This window comes from Delphinus delphis, chromosome 11 (assembly GCF_949987515.2).
Source record: "Delphinus delphis chromosome 11, mDelDel1.2, whole genome shotgun sequence".
Classification (NCBI taxonomy): domain Eukaryota; kingdom Metazoa; phylum Chordata; class Mammalia; order Artiodactyla; family Delphinidae; genus Delphinus; species Delphinus delphis.
The window spans coordinates 30,510,749-30,524,544 of NC_082693.1; the positions used below are offsets into that span (position 1 = coordinate 30,510,749).

Genomic DNA, 13,796 nt, shown 5'->3' on the forward strand with positions numbered 1-13,796 from the left:
GTATTCATTCTTCCATCTGTCACACTTGGTGGCTTTCTTTTCTTCATAAATTGATGTAGTTTAAAATTTTTGACTATCTCATATTTGCTTTCCATGGAAGTCTCATGTGTCCTGGATTCTGACAATTGCATGTTTCTTTCTGAGTTAGCTCTATAGATGTCTCCAGTTTGGGACCCACTTTTTCACTCTTCATGTTTCTCCTATGGTTCCCCCTTCACAAAGGCAGTGTGAAATTATAAGCCATATTTCCCCACAGTAAATGCTCCTGGTTTTGCTTTCTCATGTGTGACGCTATTTCTATTCAAGGTCCCAAGTGGGCCACAGAGAATTTAGCAGCTTGCCTAGCCTAGGCCAACATTTTCTTGTCTCTGTTTCAGAGCCTAGGTAGACCATCATAGCTCCAGAGTCAAGACATGCACCTTTGTCTTCTCAGCACCTAAAACACTAGCCTCTCACCCTTTAGGCTGGCTTCTGTTCTGATATTCCCATGGGCTGCTGGGTTTCCACATGGGCTCACTGCTCTCATTCTCATTGGTGGCACGTGGGCATTTCTCTCAAGTTCAGCTGTGAATTAAACCTGTATTTGCCTGTGTGTGGGATGCATGTAGGAGGTACCGAGGATGATGGACAGGAGGAGGTTTTCTATCAGCTAAGTATACTATATTTTCTAGAAGTATGTTAAATGATTTTAACATGGATTTTCCTTTTTAAAAGTTTTAATTGTAAAGTACGCATTACATAAAATTTACCATTTTAAGTAACCATTTTAAATTTTAATCATTTTTTATTGCACAGTTCAGTAGTGTTAAAGCATATTCACCTTAGTGTGCAAGCAACCTCCAAAACTCATTGCATTTCCAAAACTGAAACTCTATACCCATTAAACAAACTCCCTATTTCCTTCTTGCCCCTGCCTATGGCAACCACCATTCTTCTTCCTGTCTCTATAAACCTGACTACTCTAGGTACCTCATATTAGTGGAGTCATATGGTATTTGTTCATTTCACTTATCATCATGTCTTCAAGGCTCATTCATGTTGTAGTAGCCAGAATTTCTTTCCTTTAAATATGAATAATATATCATTGTTTGTATATAGAGTTTGTTTAGCCATTCATCCGTCAAATGACACTCGAGTTGCTTCCATCTTTTAGCTATTGTGAATAATGCTGCTATGAACATGGGTACTCAACTATAACTTTAAGACCTTGCTTTCAATTCTTTTGGACATATACCCAGAAATGGAATTGTTAAATGATATATAATTCTGTCTTAAAATACTGTTTTCCAGACTGGTTGCACCATTTTACATTCCTATCCACAGTGCATACAGTTTCTAATTTTTCCACATGCTTCACAACAATTGTTGTTTTGTTTTTGTTGTTGTTTTTTATCCTAAGGGGTCTGAGGTAATATCTCATTATAGTTTTGACTTGCATTTCCCTAATGATTAGTGATGCTGAATAGTTTTTCATGTGCTTGGTCATTTGTATATCTCTTTTGAGAACTAAATGATTAAAAAAAACTTTTGATTGAAATACAACTACATAGATATAGAAAAGCATGCTGATTGACTTAAAGTTTTGTTTCCAACTAATTATAGTTGATTATATGGACAAATGGTTTTCATTATGTTGAGATAATTCAGAGTACATCAAAATCAGCATACTATCCCCATCATGAATGGTATTATCATTTTACCTGGTGTCTTCTCAGGAAACAGCTACAATTAGAGATCTTAGCTTCTGTCTATGAATTGCCTCAATACTTGACTCTAGAACATCTAGAAATAGTATATCTCAAATATGAATCCAAGGTAATGGTAGATTTTACCCTGAAAATTCCATCCTAGGTAACTGCATAAAATCTGTCAACCAACTAATAAACAAAAATATAGTGAATGCTATTTTACCTACAAATGGAAAATCTGTTGTAGGAATTTTTCATGGTTAACATATCCTGCATTTTTTGCTTTCTTTCTAGAACAGATTGAGGCAAGCCACCACAGTGGGCAAACTAGGAGGAGGGTTGTTGCTCAGCACAGAGAAGAGTGAGAAAACCAGTTTTTTTTTTCGGGGGGGACGGGCAGTAAAGAATTTGAGGTTATTCTAAGAATAGTCCACAAACATGAAAGTTCTTTGTATATTTTGTTTAGTTCTTTGTATTTTTCCTACTTGGGTATTATCTGTTTTCACTTTTCTCTAGTAGTGTGTGTAACCAAGGAATAATGGTACAAAAATATAAATAAAATCTAAGAATAAGTTGAAATAAAAGAAGTAATACACATTTCTATTAAAAAGTTGTACAATTTGTTATTTGCAAAAAGAACAAGACTCTTATTTTGAGACCTCTGACCTCTAGACCTTCTACTGAGGAAGAGAGAAACATCTAATTTTAGTGTCCCCTTACCATCAGTAGACATTTCTCTTAAGTTTGTAAATTAATTCCATGAAATACAGGAAACTACATACACAGATTTCATAATGTTCATAATTCTTGACTGGTAACTTTCAGGTTTTTTCTATTGAAAAAAATCATAAGGATTAAAGCTGTAAACTATTACATCTAAAAATATTTAATCAATTAACTTCCTAATAAAGCTTGACTGATGAAAAGTATGTGCTGGGTGTTTTAAAAGAAGCTCTTTCATGTTTTCATTTTAAGTAATAATTGCATTTCTTTTACATATTTCTTTTTAATCAGTGTATTTAAAATGTGGTCTGGATTTTCACTCAACTACCATATAATTTATTTCTACTTCTTTGGAGTAATTCCCTAATAAAATGATTAATGACAACAGCATAATGATTAATAATGATATATTATACTTCGTGGCTCCTAGGAGATACAAGCACTTTATTACAGATTTCATTGCCTTCATCAGTATTAGGAGACAGAATGAGAGGATACTATTCTTTTTATGAGAATTTAAAACATAAAAGAGGTTAAAGCCATGTCAAATAATACTTACATGTTTTTGTGTCCATGAATATGAATATTAGTTCATATTTGTTCTATACTAATATTTCTTTTATGTGCCTACTATAAACCAATGTGATTTGTCAAAAAGAGAAAGGTTTATACTTTCTCATACTTGCCTATAATTACCAACTTTATCCTTATTTTGTTTAATTTTTCTGACTTCCAGGAAAGTACTAAAAGAATAAAAGAATTTAAAGTGATAATAATTCATTTTGACTTGACAATTTTCTGTCTTTCACTTAAGTTTGGGAGTTTGGAAATTATTAGTATAATTTAAAAATACCCAGCAGGAGAAACTGCCTTGGCAATATTTAGAAATACCTGCCTCAAGATCCAAAGTCATGTAGCTTATTAGGACAACGCTGGGTCTGAAATTTGGATTTCCTGAAGTCTAGGCTAGAGTTTATATTCTAAGTTTGTGAAACATACAGTTGCAATGTTGTCTACCCACACTCATCAGAATATGCTGCAAAGTAATGTAGTTATAAAGACCAGTTTCAAAGATTCTTTAAAAGAAGACCAATTTAAAAGAAGTAGAGTCATTGACTGTAACTGCAGTCATTCTGTAAGTTTAAAAATAAGACTCATTCTGAAATTTTATTGTATATTCTTATGGTATATACTGAGCTACATACCTGCCCCAGGCTGCCTCGTTTGTAGATGCTTTATTAACTGGAACACAGGAGGAGTCACTGACGGCTGATTTATTCATCTTATAGCAGAAACCGCAGTCTGGATCCAACATACATTCATTACAGTAACTGTAAAATGAAACGAGTTGTAGTCATGTTCAGAGACAACTGCTGCTCAGTCAGTACACAATATGTGCTCCCCTGCATTTTCCACTTTACTTTGTAGTAAGCTTGGGGCCATGGCACTTGTTTTGGTCATGGCAAATGACATGTGCTGAGGCAGGTGAGAGCTGGCTGGTCTCTTCCATCTCTCCCTCCTCTGGTTGCAGCAACTTTGGAAACTACTTTGAGATGGAGGATTGGATGTGCAATATTGGATGTAGAAGAATCCCTGTCTATCTACAGCAAATATACTTTTGTTTTCCTAAGCCACTGAGATTTGTTACTGGAGCATGGACTGGTCCATTTTGAACCAGCTGCCTGGTTCCAAACTGTACCAAAGCATTTATTTCTCTTAAATGTCTCCATCATGTACCATATCTTCTAAAAAACGGAATTTTCCCCTAATATATATCATGAAATAGAAAATTCAAAGAATGAAAAAAATTGTATCTAGAGAAAAAAGTTAAAAAATAAAAATGCCACCACCCAAATAATGGTCACTGTTAACATCTTGGTGGACATCTGTATTTTTAATAAATATATATTGAAAATCAACTATGTTGTATGCTTAATTAAAAGAAGCTGTAACCTTTCAAAATTGTATAATTTTTTTTTTATTTTTTAGGCTGCACCATGTGGCATGTGGGATCTCAGTTCCCCGACCAGGGATCAAACCCAGGACCCTGCACTGGGAGCACAGAGTCTTAACCACTGGACCACCAGGGAAGTCCCTAAAATTTTTTTTTTAAAGAGAAAAGAAAAAAAAAGCTGGTGTAGGGAAAAAGGCTAACATTTCTCTAAGTTAATTACATCCACTGATTGGATTACAGAGCCATAATCAATTAATCATTGCTCACCTAACAGCAGTATCCTAAATGCAGGAAAATTTTAAAGAGGGAAAATCCTTTAGAGGGCAGGGTTTTCCAACATAAGCCTACAGCGTTCTTGTAGAATGAGTTTTCTCACTGTCATACTATTTGCCAGACAAACCTGGAGCACTTTATACATAGCAGGCACACACAGGTATGGAGATCCTAAGATGAATAAGCTAAATTCCCTGCTCCTTGATAGATAAAAGGCAACGATGAGAAATAGCTACACCAGTAAATAATGGTAATATGATAGAAAACAGTAAAGAACTACTCTAAGGACAGAGGCCTGATTATTCGCCTGTAAGAGTGGGGGATAATTTCAGAGACGATATTTGAACTGGATCATAAGAGAAATTTACCCAGCAAAGAGGTACAGAGAAAGGCATTTCAGAGAACTGCTTGTTCTTGGGTTGGCCAAAAAGTTCATTCGGGTTTTCCCATAACATCTCACAGAAAAAACCTGAACGAACTCCATACATAATTAAAGAACAGTCAATACAGACTTATTAATATCTACTGTGTACAAGTAATTACACAGTGGGGTGTGGGAGAGAAGCAGGGTAAGAATTACCACAAGTTAGCCAAAGAAGACGTGAATCCTCAAAACCAAAGTACTTCTTTGATACATTTAGCTAAATGGAAAAAAACTGGCGTTGTTTAAACATTAGATTATTGCCATTTCAGTCTCTGTCTGTAAACCTTTCCTTTGCAAATAGTCTATTTTTAATGAGACTTCAACCTTATTCTAAAAGCAAAAAAAGAGGTCTTTCAAAGACTACTGAAAGATCAATACACTTTAGAAAGGTGATACAGTATTGTGAATCTAAAATTTCCCACACTTGTGATAAGCAAAATAAAACAATAGAAAGCATAAGAAGTACTCCGAGCTTCTGGCTTTGAGAACTAGACTAGGCTAATTTGGAAAGGAAGATCATTCCTACTAGTATTTTGTTTGTTTATTTATTTGTTTTTTTTTTATTCTGCCCATATGAGGTAGAATTAACAACTTTGATTGTTTCAATGGCTTTAAATGATACTTATTTGGGAAATGTCAATTCATCCATTTGTAGAGAAATTACTTTCTACTTAATTTCTCAAAAAATACTTATTTCCTATAAAAGGCCAAAAAACTTAATGATTAAGGCTAATAGTTACCAAGAACCTACTGTATGTGCATGTCAGACATACAAGGTGTTACCCATAATGCTCCGCCTCTCTATCACCATTCAAGCATCCAACTCTGACCACAACCTTCCATTCTTCCAGCTTTCTTCCTAAATGATCCCTGCTCTGTCATGATCATTCATTCAACAAATACAAATATTTTACACTTACTCTGTGCCAGGCACTATTCCAGGGGCTGGGACTCATTAGCAAACAAAACAGTTTCTCTGCCCTCATGAAGCCGATTTGTATATTAGACCTCCTGGTGACCCCCAGTTAAGTGATCTATTTGCTCCCTATTCCTTAGCTTTTTCCTTTCTTTAGTTCTGTCCTTAACTAGCTTATTGACCATGACCCATCATTTCAACATCTTAAATTTCCCTGCCTATTTATCTTCTCATTTCACCCATCTAGCTATATATGAACACAAACATTTGCCTTTTCTGTGCCTTCACCCACCTAACCAAATGCAGCTGAAGGAATTACACAACACGGCAGATCAGTAGTTCCTCTGTAACACACTACTACCAGCCTCAAAAAGATCCTCAACAGCCTGAAAGTCTCAATAGTTTTCTCTAGTCAACTCTATAGGAGGACTATTTTAACCATTCTACACAAAAACTATTGCTCAAATCTCCAATGCTCCATTTCCCTTTACTCTCTGCAAATGACCTCAACTTCAGCTTTACAGAGAAAACAGATGAAAGCAGTAAAGATGGGAAATTTATAATCTTATAGCAAACATATAAACCATTCTACTTTTCTATGCTCCAGTTACGAAGAGAAGCCATTCTTCTCAGCTAAGGTCAACTTCTCTATCTGGGCTTTCATCCCATTCCATCTCCTCAGGCCATCTCAGACCTGATTATTGCTCCTTCTTTCTCTTAAGATAAAAGATTAGATTTTTGATTGTGATATTTTTCTCTTTTTAATGTAGGCATTTATAGCTATAAATTTCCCCCTAAGCACTGCTTTAATTGCATCCATATTTGGTGTGTTATGTCTTCATTTTCATTCATCTCAAAGTATTTTGTCATTTCCCTTGTGATTTCTTCTTTGATCCATTAGCAATTGAGGAGTGCATTATTTAATTTTCATATACTTGTGAATTTCCCAGATTTCTTTGTTAGTGATTTGTGATTTCTAATTTCACTCCACTGTGATCAGAGAACATATACTGTATTATTTCAATCCTTTTAAAATTTACCAAGGCTCATTTTGTGGCCGAGCATATGATCTGTCCTGGAGAATGTTCCTTGTACATTTATGAAGAATGTGTTATTCTGTTGTTGTTGGGTGAAGTGTTCTCTAGATGTCTGTTAGATCTAGATGGTTTATATTCAATATACTAATCTTAAAGCATCTTGGCCCCTTGGTTTCTAACAGCCTTCACCTCCACTTAACTTCCTCCACATCCTGGTAATTGTCATTATCTTGAAGAGGGGTCAACAAACTATAGCCCTTGAGACAAATACAGACCACACCCCGTTTTTGTAAATAAAGTTTTACTGAAACATAGCCATGCCCATTTGTTTACTTATCTATGAATACCTTCAACTTCAAGGGCAGAGTTGAGAAGTCTAACAGAATCCATATGGCCTGCAAAGCCACAGACATTTACTATCTTACCCTTTACAGGAAGTCAGCTGATCCCTGATCTTAATCACACACACAGATTTCTTATTCCTTTCCTTCAAGATCTCTTACTTCCTTACTCCTAGGATAACTGTTCTGTCTTAGAGATCTTCCACACTCCTTTTTTCCTGATGCTTCACTAACTGCATGGCTTTGCATCCTTCTCTGTCAGACTTTAATTGTAAACGACTTTAACCACTTTCACCAGACGCTCAGTGTTTTTGTATTTAGGTTCTCCTATAAAGTCAACCTATAAACTTTTATGTTTGTTTCTTTCTATGGTTTTACTTTCTACATCTAAGTTGCTCTTTACTGGTGGAGAATTAACATAACCAGGCATATTGGTGAAACGCCACAATCACAGTATTCAACTGCAGCTGGATCCTCACTGCTGGGAGGAAACTTTTACCTGTCCCTAATCAGTGATTTTCCCCATTCCCACAACTGATATCCCAAATGCCCACAACTCTCCTACAATCCCAATCCTTATTCCCTCCTACAAATCTTTTTGAAAATGGCCTTGCCTTGCTTCCCAGTGAAAACTGAAGAGATTAGGAATGAGCTTTTTCAACTTTAAACTCAGACATGAACAAAGATATCTATAGCCACATCTATCCTCGCCTGTTTTCCTCCAGGATCTGAAAAAGAATTGTTCAAAGGTCATCCTTCTATCAGAGCTTTCAATTTTATTCCGCTTGGTCTTCACTAGGACCAACACTTTGTCCCATTGGTTATTTTCTTCTCTTTATACTTTCAGACCTCTCCTAGAACATACCCCATAGTTTATGTGTAGGCTCTGGCCTTCCTCATATTAAAAAAGCATGAAAAACTGTCTTTTGTACTACTTCACACCAGTTCATAGGGGTCGGTCAGTGAAAAGAGGCCAAATATTAAAAAGAGTTCAATTCCCTTGCAATCTCAGGGAGTGGGCCACTGTTGGGAACTGATTGGCCAACTGATCTGGCCTTGGAGCCTCTCAGGCTTCTGGAGGCAAAGTATGATTCCCTACCACTCCCTTATCCTTGACCTGGAATATTTGCTTTTCATCATTTGGACTATTTTATGGCAAAATTCTCCCAAATGTAACATTTCTAACTTCAACTTGACATTTAGAAGATAACACAAAACTTTAAATATCCTGGGGAATCTGCTAATTGACCTTTTAGAGAGCATATATCATAACTGTGGCTTTAACAAACAGTGTTGAAAAAAGGAACAACTTCTAGAAGTGGCTATTTTTTATTCATGATTTGTTCTTTAAGGCTTTCTTGAACATGACCTAATAAATTTACATGAGATTTTCTAAATATAAAATTTGAGAATTTAAATATATTTTTGCCAAATCAATGCTCATAAGAACATTCTAAGCATAGACTAAAATATTTTTTTGTGAAAAGCAGACTGGTATATTAGGCCCTATTTGTCCCCTCTCACAGTATGACCTGGTGAGTTCTAAATTTTGGACTTCAAGTTTTCCATCCCAGGAGCACATGATCTCTAAGAACCCACCCAGTTGCAAGATTCTACATGAAAGAAAAAGAAATACATATACTCTCACTCTAAATTCACACAAACTTTAATAGTGTAAAACATATTAGGATGCTGTAACATCTCACAAATATTTACTCTTACATACTTATTTCAAGGGCAGAAATTATAAGTGTGACTTACTTTAAGAAATTCTAAAGTTAGAAAGAAACTAATTAAGAAAGCATTTACAAAAGGGCTATGTTTTATCAAAGGAATTGCTGAATTAATTACATAAAATGGGGATCCCTCTCTTCTGATACAAAATATTTTAAACTTCAGACAAATCAGTATATAGTACAGTTGATGGTGATGGCCCTCCTCTCTGTGCACACCTCTACTGTAGAACTTACAATGTTCTTTACTGACTGGTTTGCAAGGACCTGAGGGAAAAGGCCATGCTTACGAACTCTGCAAATGCAGCACCCCACTGTAGGCTAGATACCCAATGCATGTTTATTGAATGAATCAAAGCATGGTGGCTCTATAAATCAAGGCACACTGTAGGTTCTTTAATCTGTTTCTGCCCATTAATAGAAAATAATTTTAAGGGGTGGGTAGCTTGGAGTGAATATCTGAGTCATTTTTTGGAATGAAATTAAAAGAAGGTAAAGCCTAGTGTCAGATGGTACTTTAAGCTAAGCCCAGTTTTTAATTTGCCAGAGGCTAAAGCTGCCATTTGCAAACATTTAATCCACAACCTAAATGGAAATGGTTAGTAATTTTGATAACTCACTTTCAGAAACACCAGCTGCAAGGGGCCAATTTCCTTGAAGCCCCAAGAAAAGAGCCACACAGAGAGAGGGCTCTCTTTTACATCATAGCCTGCAAAATTTCATAGTAAAAGAACATTATGATATTTACAGAGAAATTGTGGTAAATAAGTATGCCCAGAATGCATGCTGTTGTTCTTGACTGTGGATACTTTCAATTGGGGAGATTATACAATAGCCAGTCTTCTACTAGGGGTTGAAACTGCTGGGGAAACTAGCAGAGCATACTAGAAACTCTACTAGGAAACTGGAAAATATATAATCCAGACAATACCTACAATTAGAACCAAACAGTTCTTTTCTTGCTAGTTTCAAGGAAGGAAGATTTAACTTTTTAATCTCTGACATTTCTTTTTAGAAAGGGAGAAAAATAAGTATTCAGATATTTAGAAAAAAACTGGTTCTAAAATTTTAAAGTATTTCCAATTAAAGTAAAAAAGAGTAGAATAAAAGGTGGCTTAGTGTCTAAGGGAGACAAAGGATGGCCTATTTTCATTCAGTCAATCTTTTACATGTTTCACATGGCACTCAGGGTCTTAACCAAATGTGTCCTCTTCTCTTTGCTGAGAAAATCTTTTAAAAATTGATTTGGGTTAATTTCAAACATTTTAAGTTTCTACTCTGTGAAGTTGAGGGTGAATCTGGCCCTATAGAAAACAGTCCATTTGTTTTTAAGTATGACTCATTAAATCCAATGAGATAGAACATTAAGAACAGTGGTCTTAAAATGCCTGTCTTGGCATGGCCTAAATTAAAAAAAAATCAGTTGTGGTAAATGCAGGTGTTAGGACAATCCATTGCCACAGGTCCACTTTCATTCTCTGTGGGTAACTGTTCACTCACTCATTTCTTATGCATGAATTTAACATCCTACTTTGTGTAATTATGTCACTGTTTCCCAGACAGCTATTCTAAATTTTCTCTACTCTTTACTATGCCCTCCTTACTCCTAACTGTCCCCACTGCCTTCAAGCAGGCAACCTGGAATCCAGTTTACTCTTACTGGGGGGACAGCTTGCCTTGCTTGTAGCTCTCTGCAGGGCCAGATTTCTACACGAGTTCTGCAAAGAGAACTCCAGGACACCTGCCTTCTTTCTCAGCCAGACTGTACATGTCAGGGGACTCCCTCTCCCCGTTTGGACTGTGAAAGTAGGGAACTTGTGAGAATTTTTTAAAAAATAAGAAATTCTGGGGGACTTAAGGAAGTTGTTGGAAATTAATTTAAAAAGCTAGGGACTACTGGTGCTGATTTTACGAAGTAAGTCATGCCTCACCACTTCATGAAAACTGCCCGAACAGAGATTGCTGGTGATCTTCTCATTGTTAACCCTGGGTGCTTTTCTTTACTAAACTTATCATTCTATGATAAAATTTCCTAAACATTTTCCCTCTTTCCTAAAATTTTCTCATTCTTTGACACCATGCCCTTTATGTTTCTTCCACCTCTCAGACTGATGCATCTTTTCTTTCTCCTTGGTTCTGTTCTTGGCAATCTTCTTTCATTACTCTGTATAACTTTTGCTGGGAAACATCAGCCATATACAACCATTATTATTAGTGATACACAGAGACTCCATGACCTGTTTCTCTAGTTTGGTTCTCCTCCCTAAGTGCCAGACCCATATTTCCACCGCTCAATTTTCTGAATGTTCACAAGTACCTTAAAGCTCCATCTTTGACTTTCCCCTCAAAGCTTTCCTACTGCTCTTCTGTGTCTCACAATTTAATAACCTGAGCATGATCTGAGACCACTCACATTTACATAGTTACAACTCCATCAGGTCTATCTCCAAAGCATGTGTAGTTTCTCTACTCTCCATTCTTACCACTTCTCACCTGGACTTTGACTTGAACTTGCCACCTCTCACCTGAACTCTTCCAATAGTCTACTGAGTATTCCTGCTTCTAGACTCCTTCCACTTCATCTTCTACATTGTCCTAAATCTAACCTGATCCAAACTCTCTCTTGTTTAAATCCTGCAATAGCTTTCCATTGCCTATAGGATGAAGACCAATCTTATTATGGCATGATCTAGTCCCTCCTTGTCAATCTTTTGTGCTATTTCTTCACAGATGTCACAGGTTGTAGTCATTCCATATAAACTGCAGGATTCAGAATATGACATGTTCTTATGTTTTTCCTCATAATGTTTTCTCTGTCTGGACTATTATTTTCCACCTTTGTTTTCCTACACATTTGCCTCGAGACTCATATTTGGCATCACCTCCTCCGTGAAGCTCAGACCCCAGCAGAATTAGATGTATCACTATGTTATCAGAGGAGCACAAAAGTCTATTATTATTACTGTCCATCCCACCATTTCTCTAAGGGTTTGTGATATGTTTGCCTTTCCTTAATGCACTGTGACATTTTCAAGGTAGAGATTTTTGTCTTGTACATCTTTTATTCCTAGTGATTTCCATGTTGCCTGATAGATAAGTGTTCAATAAATACCTGTTTGTATAAATAAAGGGATGAATGAATGTCACTTATATTGACAACAGATTTGGTAGTTCTCCCTGCAGTTCCATTAGAGAAGTTACATATCATTCACCATATCTTGGTCCATGAGATCATAGGATTGAAGCTTAAAATCAAGCTGTGAATTGTTCCTTACAATTCATGGCTCTCAGATCAAATCCACATATAATTTGCTGCAACCTTTTGGAACACAGTCATATTTCTCATCACTTCCCCTTAGAAACTAAGTCTGAAAATGCAGTGGATTCCTGAGTTAGAGGCAAAAAGTAATTCAGAGCAGGGAGGCTTGCTGATTAAAAGCAAGCACAGGCTCTTGCTCTTTGGTGCTGTTAAATAAGGAAAGTTTAGCTGATTTGTCAGAGTGGGTTCCTTTTTTTTAAAAGAAAATTTTTACTAGTACTTTAGGCTCTAATTTCTAGTCACTGATTGTCTAACCTTCTTTTATGAATTCTTGGATTTGTTCTCCCATTTTATCTCAGAAAAGTATACCAATAAACTCTCTAAAGGGGAGGGAGGTAGAAGAAGAGAGTTCTATCTGCCAAGCCCGTCACCTTCAATAGGGCTAAGTGCTTTCCTATTATACTACATGAACCTTTGGTCAACATACTTAAAAACAAAACCCTCAATTGCAACTTTGCAAATATAAGATGACGTGTATATGCATGTGTTTATATACGTACATATGTGTATTTATGTAAGTGAATCTGCATGTGTGTGTGTGTGTCTTCTGTTTCTGGCTTCTTTCATTTAATATGATGTTTTCAAGGTTCATCCAAATTTTAGTACGTCATTCTTTTCTATAGCTGTGTAATATTTCATTGTGTGGATATATCATATTTTGTTTATCCATTCATCAGTTGATGGAACAATTGGGTTATTTCTACTTTTTGGCTATTATGAATAATGCTGCTAGAAACATTTGTGTACAAGGTTTTATGTGAACGTTTTAAAAAATTCTTTTGAGTATATGCCTAGGAGTGGAATTGCTGGGTCCCATGGTAGGTAACTGTATGTTTAATGCTTTGAAAAACTGACAAACTGTTTCATGCATGTCAAACATGTTTCACGTTCTGATATTTAATCTTCAACCAATTGTACTGGTACAGGCATAGTCTTGAATGTCATCAATTTTTCCAGAGCAGTAGTCAACTGAAGAATTTTGTCATTTTTAATGGGTACCACCAAAAAAGAAGATGTTTTCAAGATAACAGTGCTATCAATCAGCAGAAAGAAAATTCTTTACGCCTTTCCGCAGAAAGAATGATAGGGAATCTTGGCCAATAAAAGCAGCAAATAAATTGTGGGAAGATACGAGTAATGTTCACCAATGGCTAGTTGCCTTCCATTTCAAGGTTTATGGAGGATTATAATTCCCTACCCTCTTGAAGTTAGGAGCAGCCAAGTGACTAGCTGTGGTCATATATTGTGAGTAAGTGCTAGTGGTAGGTCACTATTTATCTCTGTGATGAATCCTAAAGCCTTGAGGTAAGAGGTGGCATCATAAAATGTTGGAACTTCCATTAGCCTAGGTTCCTGAGACATGAGCAGAGCCTTTGTTGCTTTAAACC

At 36.1% G+C, this 13,796-nt stretch overlaps 1 protein-coding gene across 1 annotated transcript in view; it reads right to left on the minus strand.

Moving 5' to 3' along the window:
- Nucleotides 1-13,796, minus strand: part of SLC2A13 (solute carrier family 2 member 13) — a 427,729-nt gene that overhangs the window by 85,601 nt on the left and 328,332 nt on the right. Inside the window, exon 7 of the mRNA XM_060024584.1 lies at nucleotides 3,617-3,742. Within this exon, the coding sequence (XP_059880567.1) occupies nucleotides 3,617-3,742 (126 nt within the window). The remainder of the gene's footprint in view (nucleotides 1-3,616; nucleotides 3,743-13,796) is intronic.